The following is a 21,307-nucleotide window of genomic DNA, read 5'->3' as shown; positions in this document are numbered from 1 at the left end:
TGGGTTTTAATATTTCTGCAGCACCTCCCTTTTGGGGTAATAAACGCTTTTTTAGACCTTTCAGACAGAAATCTTTGCTGGAGGTGCTTGGGTTTGCTTTGAGAAATAGTTTGGCCGAGGAGTGGGTGAAGAATTGCAGAGCCAGGGGGGATCTTTGTTTCTGTGCGCGAGAAGACTGAGAAGTTTTAATTTTTCTCACCGAGAGAGCACCGCTTCGGAATTTTTGGGCCCTTCTGGGCGCCCATCGTGCCAGGCTGTGGGCTTGGAGATAAGCTTCCCTTTTTTTAGGAGCAGGTCTGGAATTATTAAGAATTCTGAAGCGCTGCAGGATGGATTTTTTCTCCCTCTGGAGAATCTTTTCCCCGGGAGCCGCTCCCATCGAGGCCGGGAGTGTTGAGTTGATTGCGGCTGCTTTTGCTCTTTGCTGAGGACAATCAGAGCCCGGGAAGGTGTAAAAAATGCAGATGCAAATGAGAGTTGCTGCTCCTCTCACCTGACCCGTGAGTCATGAGGGGTGTTGGGCTTATTGAGCTGCCACCGTGAGTCACCGCAGCAGCCGGGAGCTGACTCCTAATGAGGGAACCAGGCCCAAGGAGAGCTTTGGGAAAAAGCAGGGAAATCAGGAATCTGCAGCTCTTGGGACTGCACCAGCAGCTCTGGCCTGGGAGAGCTGGGGATGTTCACCTGGTGAGGATCCAGGGAGATCTCCCAGCCCCTTCCAGGACCTCCAGGAGAGCTGGAGAGGGAGCTGGGACAAGGGATGGAGGGACAGGACACAGGGAATGGCTTCCCACTGCCAGAGGGCAGGGATGGATGGGATATTGAGAAGGAATTCCTGGCTGTGGCCCTTGGATAGAATTCCCAGAGCAGCCGAGGCCGCTCCTGGATCCCCTGGAAGTGTCCAAGGCCAGGCTGGAGCAGCCTGATCCAATGGAAGGTGCCTGCAGGTGGTTGGAATTGGGCCATCTTGAAGGTCCCTTCCCACCCCAAACCCTTCCATGATTTTCACCATTTCTGTGATTTCAGCATCTTGAGAGACATGGGAGTAATTGATAATTTTTATCTTTGTGTTTTGGGTTGCCTGATATCTGATAAGGCTGCGTGTGACCAAGTAAGGAGATGCAGTTCAGGTGTCTGGCGCACCTGACGCCAGTGAGACAACATCCAGGAGCAGAGCAGACACAAATATTCCCAAAACAGATCCAATCAGCCCCTCAAAAAGCTCATTTCCCACGTTAAATCCCAGAACTGTGAGCAGCCATTGCTGCCCTTGATTCCTCCCGGAGCAACTGCAGCTCCCGGACTCCAGCTTTTCCTCGGATTTCCATCGATTGCCGGTGCCAGGAGTCCTTTTGTGTTCCAGCATTATCTGTGTCCCCCCCGGAGCTGGGGAGCAGTTATCCACAATTATCCCGGTGGGGAGGGAAGTTTCCTTCAGGTATCCCAGAAGCCGGATTGATTTTTTTTGGGAAGAAGACAAATCCGAGCTCTGCTGGAGGAGAGGACACGGGTTGTAAATAATCAGACTTTAGGATTAATCCACTGAGGGAGAACGGCCAACCCTGAGCCCTGGCAGTTCCTGCAGTGCTTGGTTTGGGATGTGGAGCTCCAGATTCCTTTTTAAATCCCAGCTGGAAGTCTGAGGGGGCCGGATCAGAGCAGTGACAAATGTGCTTTGTGTGACTTATCAGATGGTGGGGTTTGTGTTGCGTGTGAAAGGAAAATTGCTTGGAGGATGACGGATCAGAGAGGTTCTGGGGTCTGGGGATCCTCAGATCCCACCTGGATGTGATCCTGAACCTGCTGGAGGCTGCGTGGTCTCCAGAGGCCCCTTCCAACCCCCACCATTCCCAAATTCCCAGGTTCATTTCAGACACCAGCGATTCTCCTGGCGGAAGCTGCGGTTGCTCCAGGGAATCGTGGTGGCTGGAGGCAGAGGGAAGGGATAGATGGGATTTCGGGAAGGAGTTCTTGGCTGTGAGGCTGGCACAGAATTCCCGGAGAAGCTGTGGCTGCCCCTGTGTCCCGGGAAGTGTCCAAGGCCAGGTTGGAGTAACCTGGGATAGGGGAAGGTGTTGGGGCTGGAACTGGATGAGCTTTGGGGTCCTTTCCCACCCAAACCAGTCTGGAATTCTGTGATTTTGATTTTTTTTTGAAGGTTCACAACTCAGCAATGCCTGAATTTGCTTTTCAACACTGAGGAACAAACCTGCTTTTAAAAAACGGCGCTTTATAAAGTCTGATCTAAATTCCCCCAAATAAGACTTTTGCACCTTTTCTGGGAGACAGGTTCCTGCAGGGAAGCCTGGGCTGGCTGTTGCTGCATTTTAACCAAAATTCAGCCTTTTTGCTCGGCTTTTAGGGCACTCTGAAATCCGTGGGGTAACGGACGAGCACGTTGAGCCCGTGCCTGTATTCCACTGACCCCGGAGCGAGAAACCCTCCTGGCCAGGGGTCAGAGCAAACCCATTTCACCTCGTGCCTCCTGCAGGCAGTGAAGAAGCTGCCCTGCAATTCCAGGGCTCCGTTGCCATACGGAGCTCGTTCCGCTAATGTCTCTTAATTGAGCTTGCCGAGCGCTAATTGTGACTCCAGCAGGAAAAAAAAAACAAGCCGGGCTTTGACTCACTCTGCTGTGATTCATGCTGTTCTCCTTTTATCTACCTTGACCCTCTGCTCCAGGTGACCCCTTCCAGAGCAGGCAGCTCCTCGCCCTTCAGCTGCCACGGCTCACCCCGGGGCAAATCCGCGGAATTCTGGGGAGGAGAGCGATTTAAGGAGCTCATTCTCTGCCCCGGGGGGGAGTGGGGAATTAAAAATTGCCGGGGTTTGACAGTCAGCTCCCACCCCTCGCCCTGCCATAATGAGTGGGTGCAGTGACAGGGAGGCTCTTGAAGCTCCAAATTGCCGGGTTCAGCTCCAATTCCAGCTCCGTTTCCAGCGGCAATTTCGGGGTGTGGGGGACTCACCGGCCCCGTGTCCCCTCCTGGCAGGAGGAAGGGAATAGCGAGAGGCGGCGGCGTTGGAAATTGCCGTGGCTGGATCCATCAGAGCTTGTCTGTCAAAGCCCTCCGGACATCCCAGCGGGCCAGGCAGGAGATAAGTGGCTGTTGTTTTAGTGCCAGATCGTTTACAGCAGAAAATCTGCCTAAATTCCCTTTTGTTCCCAGAGATTTGGAGCCTAGCTCGTAATAATTCTGGGGAAACAGACAGGTTTTCTTTGTTTCCAGCTTTGGATGTGGTAAGGCACTGGCACAGATTTCCCAGGGAGGCTGCAGTTCCTCATCCCTGGAAGTGTCCCAGACCTGCGGTAGTGGAAGGTGCCGAGGTTGGAATGGGACGAGCTTTGAGGTCCCTTCCCACCCAAACCGTTCGATATTTCCCATTAAAACCTGTTTGTCACCGAGTGTTTAATCCCTAAATGCCTTTGTGAGTTTTGCAGAATTTAGGGAATTTTACCCCAAAGCTGTCTGGCCTTTGTTGCCCTCGGTGCTGCTGATTTCCTGCTGCGTTTTCCAACTTTTAACTGCCGGAGTTGATGTTATTTGGAAGCTCTCTAAGCAAAAAGTCATTTCATCAGATCCTAATCTCGTGGCGGGGAGCTTTGCATTTCCTTCCTCAGCCATGGAATGGGATTGCTTATCCCGTTATCTCCTGCCTGTGAAACATTCCAACTCGGAACCGAACACGCGAGGAAGCCAAACCCACACTTGTGGCCCCGCGATATTGTATGGTTTTGGCTTTTCCAAGGGGGATGCTGGAACCAAACCCATCTTCCTCCAAGGATTCCCAGGCGTTTCCTCAGGAATTGGAGCCGCCCCAAAATCAGCGATATTCGTAAAGCCGCGTTTTATCCCGCGCCGCTGCAAACAGCACCGGCCTTAGCGGTCATGACATTGTCAGAGCTAAATAATGAATTTCCCTGCTTCTTCCTGTAGGTTTTCAGCAAATTACTGCTGAACACCTGCCAGAGGGAATACTTTGCTCGCTTTTGCCGCCGCGCCTGTGTAATTTGGCAGAGCACCACGAGTTCTCCGGTGACCCGCGCTAAAACGTTAATGGTGGGATGGGATCCGAGTGGCCAGCTGGGGTGGGTGCCTGGAGATGGAGCTTTATTCAGGGCTCGGCCACCTGTGGGAGTCTGAACCCAGCCCGGCGATCACGCGGTCGTAATTCCCATCGTGACGCTGATCCAGAGGTGATGTCGGAGAGAGAACGGGGTGATGCACGCAAATGAGATTTTGGGGTGAATCCCCTTGTTGTTCACACCACCGTTGGGTGAATCCCCTTGTCATTGACACCACCATTGGGTGAATCGCCCCATCGTTGACACCACCCTTGGGTGAATCCCCTCATCCTTTACACCACCCTTGGGTGAATCCCCTCACTGTTCACACCACCCTTGGGTGAATCCCCCCATCGTTCACACCACCCTTGGGTGAATCCCCTCGTTGTTGACACCACCATTGGGTGAATCCTCTCATCCTTTACACCACCCTTGGGTGAATCGCCTCACTGTTCACACCACCCTTGGGTGAATCCCCTCATCCTTGACACCACCCTTGGGTGAATCCTCTCATCCTTTACACCACCCTTGGGTGAATCCCCTCACTGTTCACTCCACCCTTGGGTGAATCCCCTCGTTGTTCACACCACCCTTGGGTGAATCCCTCGTGTTTCACTCCACCCTTGGGTGAATCCCCTTGTGTTTCACCCCATCCTGCGCCTCGCAGGAGCGGCCGCTGCCGTATTCTGATTTTCCGAGCAGGCACCAACTCGAATATCACCAATTTCTCTGAGCTGCAGAAGGACGCGAGCGATCCAAACCCATCATCCCATGCCCTGCGGCGCTGCCGGGGGACCCGTGCTCCCCTTCTCCCGCAGAGATTGCTTTGCAGCCCCGATGAAAACGAGCTGGTGAAACGGGGAGATGTGGTTTATGGCTCCCTCAGCTGTGCTCTGCTCGCCTCATTGACGCTGTAAACCCAGAGCCGCCGCCTTTCAACGGCGCTAAATTAATTTGAAAGAAAACTCATTTTCTGGTGACATGGTGGGCGCAATCGGTGCGGAACGGGGGAAAAAAACACACACACAAAAAAAAACCGGGTTTAATTTTCATACTTTTCCGGGAGGGTGTCGGGGTTTTGCTGCGGCAGAGCAGGGGCTGTTTGGTTTGAAATACGCGTGGCAGCGGGAGTCCTGCGCTTCTCACGGCTCAGAAGTTCGGGAAGTTGGGATGCTCAAAAGCTGGAGGGTGTTTGTGCAGCCTTGGTTTGCTCCCCTTCTGTCTGGGGTGTGCGGTGACCTCGTTTTTTAACTCTCTCTGCACGACCTTGGCCTGCTCCGTTTGCGGAGACGGTCGGCACGCTGCCCTGAAAATTCGGAAATTGGCGGGATTTGGTTCCCTGGGTGAAAATAACCTCCCCTTTCTTTCCTCTGGCAGCTCTGGGGTGAGGTGTGGGTTCAGCTGGCGGGTTCAGAGCTCGGCTCCAGTGTTCCTGGGTGCCCGAGGAACCCTTGGAGGAGGTGAAATCAGCGGGGAGGGATCCAGCTCCTGCTGTGATTGTCAGGGAGGTGAGGGAATCCCACCCCAAGGAGGGCTGGGACAGGAGGAGTTTCCACTTCCAGCTCCCATTTCTGGCTCCTTGAGCTCCTCCAATCCTTGCTTTATGGAAGATCCTCCTGCACCTTCCAGTCTCTGGTTCCCTTCTATTTTCCAGACCATAGAATCATGGAATAATTCAGTTTAGAAAGGACCTCTAAGGTCATGAAGTCCAGCCAGCAGCGCTAAACCACGTCCCCAAGTGCCACATCCATGTTTTTGGGCACTTCCAGCCATGGTGACTCCACCACTGCCCTGAGCAGCTCGTTCCAGCCCCTCTAGGGATGAAATTATTCCCAATATCCCATCGAAACCACCCCTGGCACAACTTGAGGCCGTTCCCTGTCATCCCATCCCTCGTTCCTTGGCAGGAGAGGCCAGCACCCACAGTCCCTGCTTTTCCCCGCCTCGGGGAAGACACGGGCGGTCGCTCACCTTTGGCTGTCTCCTCTCTGTGTATTTCTGATTAAAATCCGGGTTCTGCCGTTTGAGGAGGGGCTTTTAGCCGTGACAGGAATTATTTCATCTCACCATCCCGGGAAGTTGTTCCTCAGGACAGCACATGGTCCCTGGGGCTGTGAGGGATGGCTGTGCCCGAGGACGATGCAGCAGCTGAAAGCTGAAATCATCTCCCAAACAATGACTCAACCACCGTTAAAAGTTGAGTAAAATCATAAAATCGGCTCGGCCAGGGCCTTGAAGCTCATCTCCTTCCAGCCCCGTGCCGAGGAGGAGGAGCTGTGTGCACCTCGGAGCTGCAGGAGGGAGCAAAAGGAGTTCCTGGAGCTGCTGCAGCAAGCCCAGGAATGTTTTTGGGGGGAAAACGAGGATTTTCACATTTTCCACTTTTTCAAGCACCATCCTATCGCAGCTTTGTAGGTGAGGGACTTGCTTTGGCAGGAGATCAAGATGAGCTAAACCACGGCATCTCCACTGGCAATTCTGGCTGATGGCTGCTTTTTATTAGCTCTCTTTATAATTTTATGGATACAATTCCTTCGTTTCCTCAAAGCAGCAATCAAGCTGTTTTCCTTCCTCGAGCTAAATGTTTTCTCTGGCGGAGTCAGATGGGGACGAGCTCAATCTCATTTAAGAGGTGGATAAAGAAACCAAAAGAGCAGAGGGCTGGGCTGGACACTTGGTTTATGCAGCAGCACTTTCAGGGCCTGCGGTTTGCGGTGTTTTTCCCCAGGAAGAGCTGAGAAGTGGCTGTTCCTGAGAATATGCAACTTTCCTTAGGCCGCAGCGAGTCGATATCAGAGCTGAAATTGGAGCTGGGTTTTTTTTGAGAGTCGGTGTTAGTCTCACCCAGCTCCGTCTCTCTTGTCAAGCACAGCAGGGAAAAAACTCGAATTTCAGGGCGGATTTAATAAAAGAGGCTGTCGTGTCGTTTATTCTGTAATTTTAGATGTAAGGAGATTGTTGTGGGTTTTTTTTGTTCACTTCCTGCATCCTTTGTTAGCCCACGCCTGCAACTCCGTATTGACTGTTCCCTGGGAAGCTTGTCTTTATAATTATGACCTAATGGCTGATTGTATTGATTTGGCAACAGGCAGAATGGTTTTCCTTTCAAGTTTTTCCCGAAGTAATCGCGCCGCAGAGATGAGAAAAACCAAGGACAAATCTTGGGGGCCTCTCCTCGTGGAAGTTTTCCGCCAGGTTTTGTTCTCCAGGCTGAGAGTGCTCCGTGCTCACCGTGGCGAAGAGCTGGCAAAGCTGAGCGAGAGGAGAGACCAAAATGAAATATTTGACTGAATGCTGCCCAAACCTCCTGCTTTTCGCTCCCTGAAAGGCGACGCTCGAAGCGAAGAGACGCTCGTGAGCGTTTATTACTGCAGGGAAATCGCTCCTTGGATTGCTCCTCCCTCCTAGTGGGGAGGCCCTGGCAGAGTTTTCCCATCTCTGCTCATCTGCCTCATCCCTAAAAGAGTTCCAGGCCAGGCTGGATGGGACTCAGAGCCACCTGGGGTGGTGGAAGGTGTCGCTGCCCGTGGCAGGGGGTGGGGACAGGGTGACCTTTAAGGTCCCTTCCGCCCCAAACCGCTCGGTGATTGTGTGGTTCTGTGAAATCCCCAAATGGTTCCTGAGAAAAGCATTTGGTTCTTTCAGAAACGCCAGGGCTCCAAGCGTCTCCAATTTTCTCTCTTTGTACTGAGCATCGCTTTGTTCCGAGCTCTCCTCTTGCATCGCCAGCCGAAAACTGGTTTGGAAAATCATCCCTGTCGGGGTTATTATCCTTCAGAAATGGGATTTTATCCCTCAGAAATGGGATTTCTCCCAGTTCAGCGTGGGTTTGGTAGCCTGGCAGGGCTGGTCATTACTTTTAAAAAGAAATCAGTTTAGCAGTGCTTTGGACAGGGGTGGGTGCTGGGCTTGGCGATGCTGCTTGGAATTAAACGGCTTTTCCAAGTGTAATAAATTCCTAGTTCTGTGATTGTGGATGGGGGACGAGCTCCAGGTTGGCACAAGGAACCTCACCCTCGCCTGCAGCAGGTCCAGATCTTCACGGGCCTCTCAAACTTCAATCCTCTGAACCATTCCTTCCCTTTCTCGTAGCTTTGTCACATCTTTCAGGATGACTTTCGCGGCTTCTTTTCCTCGGGTGTCATCGCCAGGTGCCGTCAGTGGGAATTTAGAGACGGGAAATCTGTGGGACAGGAGCTCTGGGACGGTTTCATCCATCATCTCTTCATCCCAGCTGCAGGAAACCCAAGCTGGGATGATGGGTGGTGTGCTGGATTCCCCATATCTGAGATGAATCCTCGGCTTTCTTGTACCGACATTCACGCGCTGATCCGAGATTGAAGCTCGCGGTGAGGCAAAGCGTGATCCCTCCTCGCCTGATAAATCAAACACGGCACATTTTACATTTCATTGTGCGTTTTCCTCTTCCAGACACATTGCGAAATGCGTTTTGCTGATGCGTCGGGCCTGGGTTTTATTTATCAGGACAAGATTTTGTTTTCCTTCAGCTGCTGAAACCCCAAAGCGCCTCCTTCTTTACGTAGATTGAGCACAGAGAGGTTCTTGTTCCCATCGTGTGGCAGATGAATTCCTGCCCTCTGGCTACAAGAAACACACGGCTTTCAACAACACATTTCGGCTCGTGGCTTTCTCTGAAGCATTTGACAAATCTCTGTCACTTTGCCTGGGCTTCTAAAAACCCTTCACCGAATTGTGGCAATGAGAGTGGAGGTTTTTGCGTGCAGAAATTACTGAAAGATACTAAGAGATGGATTAAATGATTAATTAACACAACAGACATCGTTAGCAGTGTCCCAGGGCTGGAACAGGTTGTTTTGACCTGTTGTGAAAGGGCTGGAGAAAATCAGTGTGTGTATATATATATATATATAAATATATAAATATATATAAAATATTGTTTATAAAAGAGATTTTCCTGTTTTCACCACAAAACAACCATCTCCAAGTCAGCTGATGCCACTCATGAATAAGATTTTAAAGTTTTAGTCGATAACTGTGAGAAGCACAGCCCTGGTGCTTGGTGTTAGTTAAAAAACCAGCTCAGTGTGAGGAATTGCAGCGATGGGAATAGAGGGAAAAGTGGGAAATGGTGTCGTGGAGCCGTCTCGTTCACAGCTTGAACTTTGCTCATTTCTTCCCTTTAAAAATCAGGGAGGAGGAAAATGATGCTGTGGAAGCAGGGAAGAGATATTTGAGAGAGATATAAGAGAGATTTATGAGGTCCTGGGTGGCACAGAGAAGAGAAAAGGAGGATAAATGTTGGTTTTTCTCTGACACAACAAGAACTGGCGGTACCTGGTGAAATGGGAATTAAATCCAAAGGAATAATTTCCTTTTGCAGGCCGTGGTTGGGCTGAGAGGGACCAAACACTGAGCTGCCTGATCCTGGGGACACCACAACCACTAAAAACATCAGGGAGTCCAATTCCAGACTCGGGTCTCCCTGAATTTCAGTGCCAGGAGTCTGGGACCTGGCGTTGCTGCTTCTCTGCCGGGAGAAACGTGAAGTTGTAATTTCCAAGCTGTAATTTGGCTCTGCTCTCTGGGAAAAGCAGAGAGCTCACATAAGGGAGGAGGAGATAAGCACTGCTTTGCCTAAATTAGCCTTGTTTGGGGTTTTTTTTTCCCCCCCTCTAAACATTTATTTTTTAATGGAGGTGGTTTAAAAAAAAAAGAGGTTTCAACTCAGCTCCTGTTCCAGCCACGCATTTTCCTTGTTGGAAATATTTCACTCCAGCATATGTTAATTTATCCTGGTGTTTGCAGTTACAGCTGGCTAATAATTTGTTGCTGGGAAAGGGGAAAAAAAAAAAAAAGTTCTCTGAATTGTTGTTGCCGTGAACTTGATGGATGAAAACACCGCAGGCTCGAAAAACCCAGCAGTGTGAGAAGGTCTTGTCAGGGTTTTTCTGTTCAGTGTCTTTTTTTTTTATTATTATTTTTTAATTATTTATTTTGCTTCCTGAGCTAAGACAGAGCTTTCAGGACCTGCTTGGATGTCTCTGAGAGCAGGCAGTGATTACGGCTTTTGGGATAATTACGCATTTATCAGCCCAGCGTGGCAGGAGCGGCTCCGGCCTGCTTGGCAGGAGTGGCAGGATCCCTCCAGACCTTGCCCAGAGGTCCTGGATGGAAGCTGTGAGGGAAATAAAAATAAACCAAACAGCTCTTTCCTCTCTGGCAGCTGCCATTCCTGCTCCTCGTTACAGCCAGGCGGTTAATTAGTCCATGCAAACAGTCCTGCTTGGATTAGGCCTGAAGAGGCTCTTAACTGAGCCACTTGTGCTCATGCTGGGCCTTTTTATCAGATGATTTTTGGGTGGTAGAGCCATTCCTTGGGGTTAAAACATGGTAAAAATACTGAAAAAGGGGAAAAAATGGGGGTGTTTCGGGGTTTCTACCTCAGAATGATTAGGCCTGAAGCACATCATAACTGAACCACTTGTGCTCATGCTGGGCCTTTTTTTCAGATGATTTTTGGGTAGTAGAGCCATTTCTTTGGGGTTAAAACATGGTAAAAATATTGAGAAAGAGAAAAAAATATATTTTAGGGGTTTTAGAAGAGAAGTAAATGTGTTTTAAGTGTGTTTTAGGGTTTTTCCTTATAACGGATTGGGCCTGAAGTGTCTCAGAACAGATTAGGCCCGAAGCATCTCTGACCAGAGCCACTTGTGCTCGTGCTGGGCCTTTTCTTTGTGGGAGCAATTTCAGGTGGTAGAGCCATTCCTTGGGGTTAAAACATGGTAAAAATACTGAAAAAGGGGAGAAAATTGGGGTGTTTTGGGGTTTTTACCTCAGAATGATTAGGCCTGAAGTATCTCATAACTGAACCACTTGTGCTGGGCCTTTGTTTCAGAGGGTTTTTGGGTGGTAGAGCCATTTCTTTGGTGTTAAAACATGATAAAAATATTGAGAAAGAGAAGAAAATATGTTTTAAGGGTTTTAGAAGAGAAGCAAGTGTGTTTTCAATGGGTTTTAGGGTTTTTCCCTCATAATGGATTTGGCCTGGAAGTATCTTTGAACTGAGCTGCTTTGTGCTCATGCTGGGCCTTTTTTTCATAAGATTTTTGGGTGGTAGAGCCATTCCTTGGGGTTAAAACATGGTAAAAATATTGAGAAATATAAGCAAATATGTTTTAAGGGTTTTGGAAGAGAAGCAAATGTGTTTTCGGTGTGTTTTAGGGTTTTTCCCTCATAATGGATTTGGCCTGAAGTATCTTTGAACTGAACCACTTGCGCTTGTGCTGGGCCTTTTCTTCTTGAGAGGGTTTTTGGGTGGTAGAGCCATTCCTTGGGGTTAAAATGTGGTAAAAACATTGAGAAAGAGCAGAAAACAGGGATGTTTTAGGGTTTTTACCTCAGAATGGATTAGGCCTGAAGTATCTTTGAGCTGAGCTGCTTGTGCTTGCGCTGGGCCTTTCTTTCTTGGGAGTGATTTCAGGTGGCAGGACCATTCCTTGGGATTAAAATGTGGTAAAAACATTGAGAAAGAGGAGAAAATGGGTGTGGTTTAGGATTTTTACCTCAGAAAGGATCCCATTGTGGATTTTGAACCAAGTGACACAGGAAGAGGAATCAGAATTATCTCTTGGTGGCATCTCACAGAGAAAAAAGTTGTTCTCCCTTATCTTTTAGCAGGCATGGATACTGTTGCCTTATCAAAATTGGGAAATGGTGTTTCAGTCAATAAATGGGTGTATTTTTAGTGAATTTTTTCAGGATTTGAAAGCTTGAACCTTGGGAAGCTGATGCTGCTAAGAAACCAAACCGCTGTGTCGTAATCCCGGTGCTGGTGATAAAGAAAGCACTGAAACGTTGTAATAAAAATGTTGTAATAAAAAGGGAGCAGCATAAAGTCAAATAATTGGCATTTGAGCTTTCAGAAATGGCTGCTCTGGGCAATCATCAAACCTGCAGCTTTTGAGACGTGTCAGCTGAGTAAGATGCCACCTGCTTTGTCAGAATATTCCCTGATTCTGGGGTTATTCACAGGAAATTGTGGATGCTGAATGAATTCTTGCTGGCTGTGTTGCACAGACTGCCCTGTGATAAAGCAGAGTTGTTAAAGATCGAGATCAGGGAGGTAATTTAAGCACACGAGATCCTCGTGGGTTTTAGTGACACGTTTTACCCTTCAGAAACCCGTGGGGTCATTTTTGGGTTTAATTCTGCAATTACAGATGTCACTGTGCTGCTGCTGCTGCTTGAGGGCTCCAGGAGGGGTTTATTTGTGACATGTTAAATCTGTTTGTGGTGCTGGATGTTCCCAATCTTTGCTTTTCCCCAAGTTAAGACCGGGAACTTTCCTGGCCCAGGTCTCCTTCGATCTCTGATTAAAATTCTTGTTTTTTCTCACCCAACCCTCCACGCATTCCAATCTTTCCACAAGACTCTGAGGGTCTTTTCTAAGGACACTTCTGTCCTCCAAGAAGGACATGGAGGGGCTGAAGCATGTCCAGAGAAGGGTTTGGGGCACCAGGAGCATCTGAGGGAGATGGGAAAGGGGCTCAGCCTGGAGAAAAGGAGGCTCCTGAGGGGATTTTCCTCTCTGGAATTCCCTGACAGGAGGGGACAGCCAGGTGGGATTGGGATTTCTCCCAGGGAACAGGGCCAGGATGAGAAGAGACGGCCTCAAGCTGCACCAGAGGAGGTTCATGTTGGATACTGGGAACAATTCCTGCCTGGAAAGGGCTGTCCAACCCTGGCACAGCTGCCCAGGGAGTGGTGGAATCCCTGGAGGGATTTAAAATCCCTGTGGATGTAGCATTTGGGGACAGGGGTCAGTGGTGGGGGATGGCTGGACTCAATGATCCCGGAGGTCTTTTCGAACTGAAATAATTCTGTGACTCTAAGCTCTCAAACGTTTGCTGGTTTGTTTTTCTCCGGAGTTTTTCTGGGATAGGCCAAGGTCGGATGAGCAGCAGGGCCTTCCCCTGCCCGGCTGTGACCGCTCACCGTGCTGGATTTGGGCTTGGAGCACCCCTTTCTATGGGAATTGTTGGAACCCAATCCATTACCAACAACAGTAACAGGAACATTCCTATCATTTATTCCATCTTTGCCTTCAGGAATCATAAAGCGATGGAACGGTTCGGGGGGGAAGGGGCCTTAAAGCCCACCCCATTCCACCCCTGGACATCTTCCACGGGACCAGGTGGAAGCCCAGCCTGGCCTTGGGCACTTCCAGGGATGGAGTAGCGCTGGAATATCCTGCAGGCAATTTTTCAGGGTGGATGAGTTGGTTTAGATCCTTCTTTCCCTAAACATTTTCTGGTGATCGCTTCGCTTCACCCTTTGAGCCCCTTCTTCTTGCAGCATCTGCTGCTTCCTGCACCTCTTCCTGCTCTCTTTGGGGGTTTTTTTTGGCCTTTTTCCATTCTCTGCTTCTCCAAAACGAGCAAACCAAAGAAGAGGTTTACAGGAGTGAGGATTCTTGGAGCGAGGATGTCACTCCGCCCGCTTCGAGTCGGAGTTCTCCGCGCTCCTCCTGGCTCTCAGCCATCCCCATCCCGGCTGGGGATTTGGGAAGCTGGCTGTAAATAATTGAGTCTTCGATCTTGGGGTCTCTCAGCTGACGAGGCTTTTGTCTGGAGAGCAGAGTTTAATGGAGAGGCTTTGTCACCGGAGCTGTTCTTCCTCTGAGGGAGAAAACGCTCCAGACCCCGCGTCTGGTGGAGGAGTAGCTGCCTTTTAGATGTGGAAAAATGAGTTTATTTAAGAGGCAGGCTTCTGATCCAAAGGTCTGCTTAGTGCGGTGGCTGTTTCTCCGCGAATTCGCTCAAAAGGTTCGCCGGCGATTAAAATTAATTATCTCACCTTTATTTCTCCCTGTTTCAGACAGCTCTGTAATCACTGACTTCACGAAAGCTGTCTGCACAGATCTTCTGTGGATCTTCATTTGCATGACTTAGCAGCTGCCTCATTTGCATAATGAACCTCTGTGGTCAGCCTATTATTAAAATTGCCCCTCTCTCATCTCCTGCTGTTCTCTTGTCTTGATTCCCGATTATTCCTGGATGATGATGCGGGGGATCCTCAGCAGTGCCGTGCCACAAATGCCAAATAATTCTGTGTTCCAGGGGAGGAGGAGAAATATTCCAAGGGGTTTGTTGGTAAAATTCAGGAATGAAGGGAAAATTTGTCTCCTGCGGAGCCAGGCTGGGAGAGCCGGGAGGGTTCACACGGAGAAGGATCCAGGGAATCCTTGGAGCCTCTTCTCAAGCCTCAAGGAGCTCCAGGAGAGCTGGAACTTGAGCATAGGGCTGGAAAGACAGGAGCCAGGGAATGGTTTCCCACTGGGATCTTGGAGAGGAATTCCTGGCTGGGAGGGCAGGGAGAGGCTGGGATGGAATTCCCAGGGAAGCTGTGGCTGCCCCTGGATCCCTGGGAGTGTCCCAGGAAAGGCTGGAGCAGCCTGGGATGATGGGAGGTGTCAGGGTTGGAATGGGATGGGATTGAAGCTCCCTTCCCACCCAAACCGGTCTGGAATTCCAGGATTCCATGGCAAGGGAAGCCACCAGAGAAGATGGGAGCCCGTGCTGCAGGAATTGCTTTTCCAGGAAGTTGGATCCAACAGTTTGGGATAGCAGGAAAATTCCGTGCCCACGGAAGGGGCTGGAACGGGAGGAGCTTTAAGGTCCCTGGAGGAGGGGAGGGGGAAGAATTCCCACCCCAAATCCTTCCCTTCCTGACCTTTTCCCAGCACAGGGATGAAGCACCCGAGGGAAAAGTGGGATTTGCAGAGGGGAAAAGCCCCTCTCCAAATTTCAGCAAAAATCCCAATGTCTCCTGGAAAGGGGAACTTGGGAAGGAATTCCTGGCTGGGCCAGAATTCCCAGAGAATCCCTGGATCCCTGTGAATGTCCCAGGAAAGGCTGGAGCACCCTGGGGTGGTGGGAGGTTGGGATGGGATTGAATGTCCGTGAATCCCACCCAAACCACCCCAGGGTTCCATGGAATTGACGGGTGGAGCTCTCAGCTCTCCGTGTTTTCTCTATCCAGTTGGTGAAGTTCCATCAGGAATTCTTCATCACCTGTTGTGTGTGGGCATCCTCAAGTCCCTCCCTTCAGAGCTCCCCGTTTCCACTTCCCAGATTTTCCTGCCTGGAAAGAGGCAATTCCCTCTTCCTCGGCATTGCTGCAGGATCTGCAGCTGGAGCTGCGTTGTTTTTAAAGATTTGGTGCTGACAAATCCATCATGTCCATGGCCAGCATAAATTCCCCTGATCCTGTTCCTCAGCTCACGGGGATGGGCAGAAACACGGAATATCCCTAAAATTCTGCAGGAGATTTGACCCAGAGCTGGTGTTTGACATCCAGAAAGAGCCCAGGACAGCGTTTGACCCTTTCCATGGATTTCCAAAGCGGAAAATCGCCGTGGTTGACCCCGAAGGTTTCTGACAGGATTCTGCTGTTTCTGCCTCCGGGCTGGTGTTTAAAGCCACGTTCAAATCCTCATTTCTCAGGGCTGGCAGCAGCCATCCATCCCAGCAGCTCCGGGATAAACCCCCATTCCTGCTCCTCTGCGCCAGGATGGAAAAACGTCCGGCAGCTTTTCTAGGAACGGGGCAGGATTCTATTCTGAGCAGCACCGAAATCTCTGGAAGAGAATATTCCGGGCTGAAGTCACAGAATCATGAGCTTTCCGTATGATTCAGCCGCCAAATTACCCCTGACTGCATAAATAGTGGGAAATTGGACGGGAATAGGCAAATCATGTCCCAGCTGGATGCAGTTGCGGCGCGGCTGCGGAGCCGGGCGGCTTTTTTTGGTAGCAGGAGGCCACAAAAAGCCGGAGGGGAGCTGAGAATAGGGGTGGGGATGATGCAAGAATTCCAAATACCCCAGAGCAGGGATACGGGATGGGAACGGGATGAGCTTTGAGGGCCCTTCCAACCCGAAGCATCCGGGGATTTTGGGGATGGGTAACGGGCAGGAGACAGAGCTCCACGGGTCTGACTCCCTGATTGCTCAACCTGGAATTTAGGAGATTCCTGGAGGGAATTCTGCTGGGTTCTTGGCTCATCCAGAGAGGCGGAGAGGGATGGGGTGGGGAATGGCTTCTCGCTGGGAAAGGGGAGATTTGGGTGGGATATTGGGAAGGAATTCCTCCCTGGAATGGAATTCTCAGGGAATTTTTGGCTGCCGCATCCCTGGAAATGTCCAAGGCCCGGCTGGAGCCAGCTGGGATAGTGGAAGGGGACTGAAATGACCTTTAAGGTCCCTTCCAACCCAAACTGCTCCAGGAATTTTGGGATCCAGAAGCTTTTCCCACCGAGGAAGTTGTTATTCCTAAGCTCACATCAATTTTCCTGAGGTTTTTTTGGGTTTTTTCCCCTCTGCTGACTGGAAAACGCCCATCTTGGATCTGACCCTGCTTTAAGCTAAAAAATCCTCACAATTTGGTTAAAAAAAACCCCTTAAATCCCTGCCTGTCCTGATGTAAATCCACATTTAGGAGATGCCCCTCATCCGCTGTTTCCTGCCTTCCCGAGCTCTGTTTTACCGCTCACCCCCGGCACTGAAAAACGTGGAAATGAAATATAAACCAGCATCAAATAGATTTTTCTTTTATTTAATTTATTTTTTTTTAATAAAATATCAAATGTAATTTAGCTGTATAATGCAGCTTTGTGCTGGGTAATAATACCCAGCTCAGCTTTTATGGGCACTCTGCGATAATTCCCCGCAGAAAATGGCAGGGTTATGTAAATCCACTAAAGCTATTAATTCGTGTCCACTTCTGATATTTCTTGTGTTTGGCTTCTAAACCAATCAAACCCCTGCCTTTGGTCTATTGAATGAAATCCACTTTGCCTTTTGCCAACGGGAGAAAAACCTTGAATATCCGAGCGAACCTTTTCCAGCGGAGAAAAGACACCCAAAAAAAATTTAAAAAAAAAATCAACTTTCTCTTTCTTCTGCAAATTTCAGCAGTTTAATTATTTTTCTCTCCCCTCTATATCCTTACCCTGATTTTAGGTGTTAATAGGAGCGGGTACCTTTTGTCCCAACTTATCCAAAGACTTTATTTTTATTTTTTTTATTTTTTTCCTCCTCTTTTGCTCCAATTTCCCCTCTTAATTTTTGCAAATCACGTCTTCCAAAGTGGGTGTTTGGGAGTCTGCTGTTAATGAATCACACTTTGGCAGTGTTTTCCCTGACGTGATAAACAATTGGTGCTGTCAGATTAGTGAGCCACAAACTTGGAAATGTTTTCACGTAGTTTTTATTGAGGTTTTTTTTTTTTGTTGTTTGTTTGTTTGTTTTATTTTGTTTTTTTAAAATGTTTCTTTTGACAGCACATCCCCCAAATATCTCAGTTTTTATATAGATTAGAACAGTTTGAAGGGAGTTAATATTTTTTTAATGAGTCTGAGCCCACTTTGGGGAATTTTCTTTTTGCTGGGATTTTTTTTTTTTTGGTGGTTTGAAGGATTTTTTTTTTTTTTTTTTTTTTTCTGGTGGGGGTTGGAAATTTTGTTCCATGCTGCTCTGAGAGCTTTTATTTCCATTTGGAAATTTCCAGCAATGGGATGATGAATCTTTACAGACTCCTAATAAAGAGCTGAACTTACTCATCCCTTCGATTTGGGTGTGCAGGTATGGGAATAACATCCCTCTCTTCCTCAAGGTGTCCCCTTTTCCGGCAGCATTTCCCAAAAATCATCGTTTGGGGCCATTAAAGAGCCTGATTTCCCCTGAAACATCCTGGTTTCTGACAAAAACACCTCAAAGTTGAGGAAAAAAATGCTGCAGGGAATCGATTCCCCTGTGGAAAGGAATTTTCTCCTGGCTGGTGATGGCGGGGATCGATGCTTTCCTTTTGTGAGCTTCCCTTTGGGTTCTTTTGTACTTTTTCCCTTTTTTCCCCCTTTTTTGATCCCGTTTTTCATCAGGAGTGGGGTTTTTTTACCATTTGGAGTAATTAGTCTTCGTTAGACCAGCAGGGATATAAATGAGAAACAAAATGAGAAAAAAGCCCAGCCAAGAATTTTGGTTTTGTCCTTCGGCGAGGTTGGGAACTGCGCCCTCCCGAAGGGATTTTCCGGGATTTTCCGGGATTTTCCATGGATATCCTTGTGAACCCCCCCCAGGCCGCTTCCACAACCCAAAACAACCCCCAGACTGTCTTAATTACACCCCCAATTAATGACCACGCCCCAGCTCGTATCAACACGCGTCTTGGCGCATCATTCCACCAAAACCCCCAAATCCCAGAATTTTAACCTTCAATCCTCCAAACCCCTCACCTGGGAGACACCAGGAGCTCCCCAGCTTTATCCCAAACCCCAAAACGGGCGGATTTTAACGGAGGGTGGGGTTTTCCCCGGCGCAGGCGTAAGATATTCCTCGGGGCGCGGACGGTCGACCTCTCTCCGGTCGAGCTGGATGTTTGTAGTTTATTTCAGGGCGCCGTGGGTGAGGGAGAGCCCTGAAATAAAATCTGCTGAGAGGCAGCAGATGAAGCTCAAAGCAGGCTCAGAGGGAACAGAAAGGGGTAGAACATGAACACCTGAGTTCAGGACTGAAGATAGCTGAGAAAGAGAGCAACAGAAGTGAGAGAGCCGGGAAAAGAGAGCCGGAAAAAGAGGAAGGAGAAGAGCGAGCTCTCCTTTACAATTGTTTATATAATCTATACACTGAATATTCTATTCCTTCACTAACCAGTCTTTATAAGTATACTGATACAGTAACATTTGTGTGTGACCTATAGAAATCACCGCTTTTGTATGATTTTATATCTCAGGGTACTTTGGACTTTTCCTTATAAAGCTGGGGAGAGGGGTCCCGGCTTCGTTTTATTGGAGGAAGAATTTGTTCTGGTTTCTCTGAATTATTCAAGCCGTGCTTTCATTTGTATTTCTTCCTTAACCTCTCTGGCTAAAGAGTCATAATTAAAATTCCTTTCTGATTCTGCCGTTGCGACGCGCAGGTACTCGGAGCGGAGCCTGACCAAGTGCGTGGGGATGACGATCGAGACGCGGCCGGATTACTGCCTGCGGCAGCACCTCAGCTCCATGCTCTCCTACGGCTGCACCCGCCTGGAGATCGGCGTCCAGAGCGTCTACGAGGACGTGGCCAGGGACACCAACAGGTCAGGGCAGCGCCATTCCAGGGAATCCCGCCTCAAATCCCGCTTCCCGGCCATGCCGGGCCCTGCCGCTGAGAGCTGAGAGCTCCACCCGTGAATTCCATGGAACCCTGGGGTGGTTTGGGTGGGATTCATGGACATTCAATCCCATCCCAACCTCCTACCACCCCAGGGTGCTCCAGCCTTTCCTGGGACATTCACAGGGATCCAGGGATTCTCTGGGAATTCCGGCCCAGCCAGGAATTCCTTCCCAAGTTCCCCTTTCCAGGCAACATTGGGATTTTTGCTGAAATTTGGAGAGGGGCTTTTCCCTCTGCAGATCCCACTTTTCCCTCGGGTGCTTCATCCCTGTGCTGGGAAAAGGTCAGGAAGGGAAGGATTTGGGGTGGGAATTCTTCCCCCTCCCCTCCTCCAGGGACCTTAAAGCTCCTCCTGTTCCAGCCCCTTCCGTGGGCACGGAATTTTCCTGCTATCCCAAACTGTCGGATCCAACTTCCTGGAAAATCTTCCCTTGCCATGGAATCCTGGAATTCCAGACCGGTTTGGGTGGGAAGGGACCTTCAATCCCATCCCATTCCAACCCTGACACCTCCCATCATCCCAGGCTGCTCCAGCCTTTCCTGGGACACTCCCAGGGATCCAGGGGCAGCCACAGCTTCCCTGGAAATTCCATCCCAGCCTCTCCCTGCCCTCCCAGCCAGGAATTCCTCTCCAAGATCCCAGTGGGAAGCCATTCCCTGGCTCCTGGCCCTCCATCCTTTATCCCAAATCTCTCTCCAGCTCTCCTTTCCCTCTGGAAAAGGCTCCAAGGATTCTTCTCCAAGTATCCTTCCCTCCTCCAGCTGGACACTCCCAGCTCTCCCAGCCTGGAATTGGATTCATTCCCATCCCAACTCCTCTCCGGGAAGGAATTTTGGGATCCAGGGGCCTCACTGGGAATTGGAGACTCCAGGAACTGTCTCCCTTCCCTTTTCCATCCCCGAATTCCATAAAAATCCCTCGGGATGGATCCTGAGCGACCTGGATCCCAGAATCCCGGAATGGTTTGGGTGGGATTCACAGACCCTCCATCCCATCCTCAGGGACACTTCCCGTGATCCCAGGGTGACCCAGATCCACCCTCGGACATCCCCAGGGCTCCGGGGATTCTCTTGGGCCTTTCCATGGAGAGAATTTTGTGGGAATTCTGTGGGTTCCTCAGCGGGAGGAAATAGAATTGGGATCGTTCAGTTGGGACTCGGATCCTTTCGCCGGTGTCCTACATTTGGGTTTTTAACTTGGTTTTTTTCCGGTATTGTCCATCTCTCTTTTCTTTTTAATGTATCTGTTCTTTCCCTTTTTCACTGATATTTTTGTTTTTAAATGTATTTATTCATTCCCTGGGTTTCACACTCTTTTTTTAATGTATCTATTCTTTTCCTGTACTATCCACTTTTTTTTGGTTTTTTTTTTAATATATTCATTCTCTTTTTTTTTTCTTTTAATATATTCATTCTCTCCCTGTGTTGAGCACCTCTTTTCCTCCTGACACCACCAATAAATTCAATTTTGGGAGGTTCCTGGCCCAAATAAATCACAATTTACAACGCTCTGTCGTTTTTTGGGGCGTTTTCCACCTTTTTCCCTGTTTTTTGGGGCAGGAGAGGTGACACCGGCCGGGTTGAGATTCCCCACAGTCATTCCAAGCTTACAGAATCCTTAGGGATTGGAAAAACACATTTCCAGGAGGAAATTCATTCCTTCTCATTTCGGCCCAAAGACCTCTTGTGCTCTGCAGGAAAATTTGGGATATTTTCTTCACCCGCCCCCCCATACAAACCAATCTCTATTTCTTTCTTTCTTTCAAGCCTGAAAATTCTGAGATTTTTTTATTTTTAAAATTTTTCAAAAAGCACATTTTGGTTAATTCCCACCTCAGAGGCACCGAAGCGAAGCCAAAAACGTTGGGCATTTTCTTCTCAGAGGTTCCAAGGAGGAATCCCAAAGGAATTGGGGTCTGGAGATCACAGCCACGGCCCCAAAACACAAGAAAATCCATTTATTTAGGGTTTAAAGCTCCCGTTTCGGGGTGGTTTCTGGATGCCAGAGCATTCCAGAGGGAAGGATCCAATCCAAATCATTCCAGT

General features: G+C 49.2%; 1 protein-coding gene across 2 annotated transcripts in view; it reads left to right on the top strand.

Annotated features, from left to right (window-relative positions):
• ELP3 (elongator acetyltransferase complex subunit 3) overlaps positions 1–21,307 on the top strand; it is a 77,299-nt gene that overhangs the window by 13,054 nt on the left and 42,938 nt on the right. For both annotated transcript variants that reach the window (XM_023924175.2, XM_086875418.1), the window contains exon 8: positions 19,023–19,184. In XM_023924175.2, the coding sequence (XP_023779943.1) occupies positions 19,023–19,184 (162 nt within the window). The remainder of the gene's footprint in view (positions 1–19,022; positions 19,185–21,307) is intronic.

Source organism: Cyanistes caeruleus, chromosome 2 (genome assembly GCF_971803275.1).
Source record: "Cyanistes caeruleus chromosome 2, bCyaCae1.hap1.1, whole genome shotgun sequence".
Taxonomy (NCBI): Eukaryota; Metazoa; Chordata; class Aves; order Passeriformes; family Paridae; genus Cyanistes; species Cyanistes caeruleus.
The sequence above is the reverse complement of the archived record's forward strand: the minus strand, read 5'-3'. Positions and strand labels throughout refer to the sequence as shown.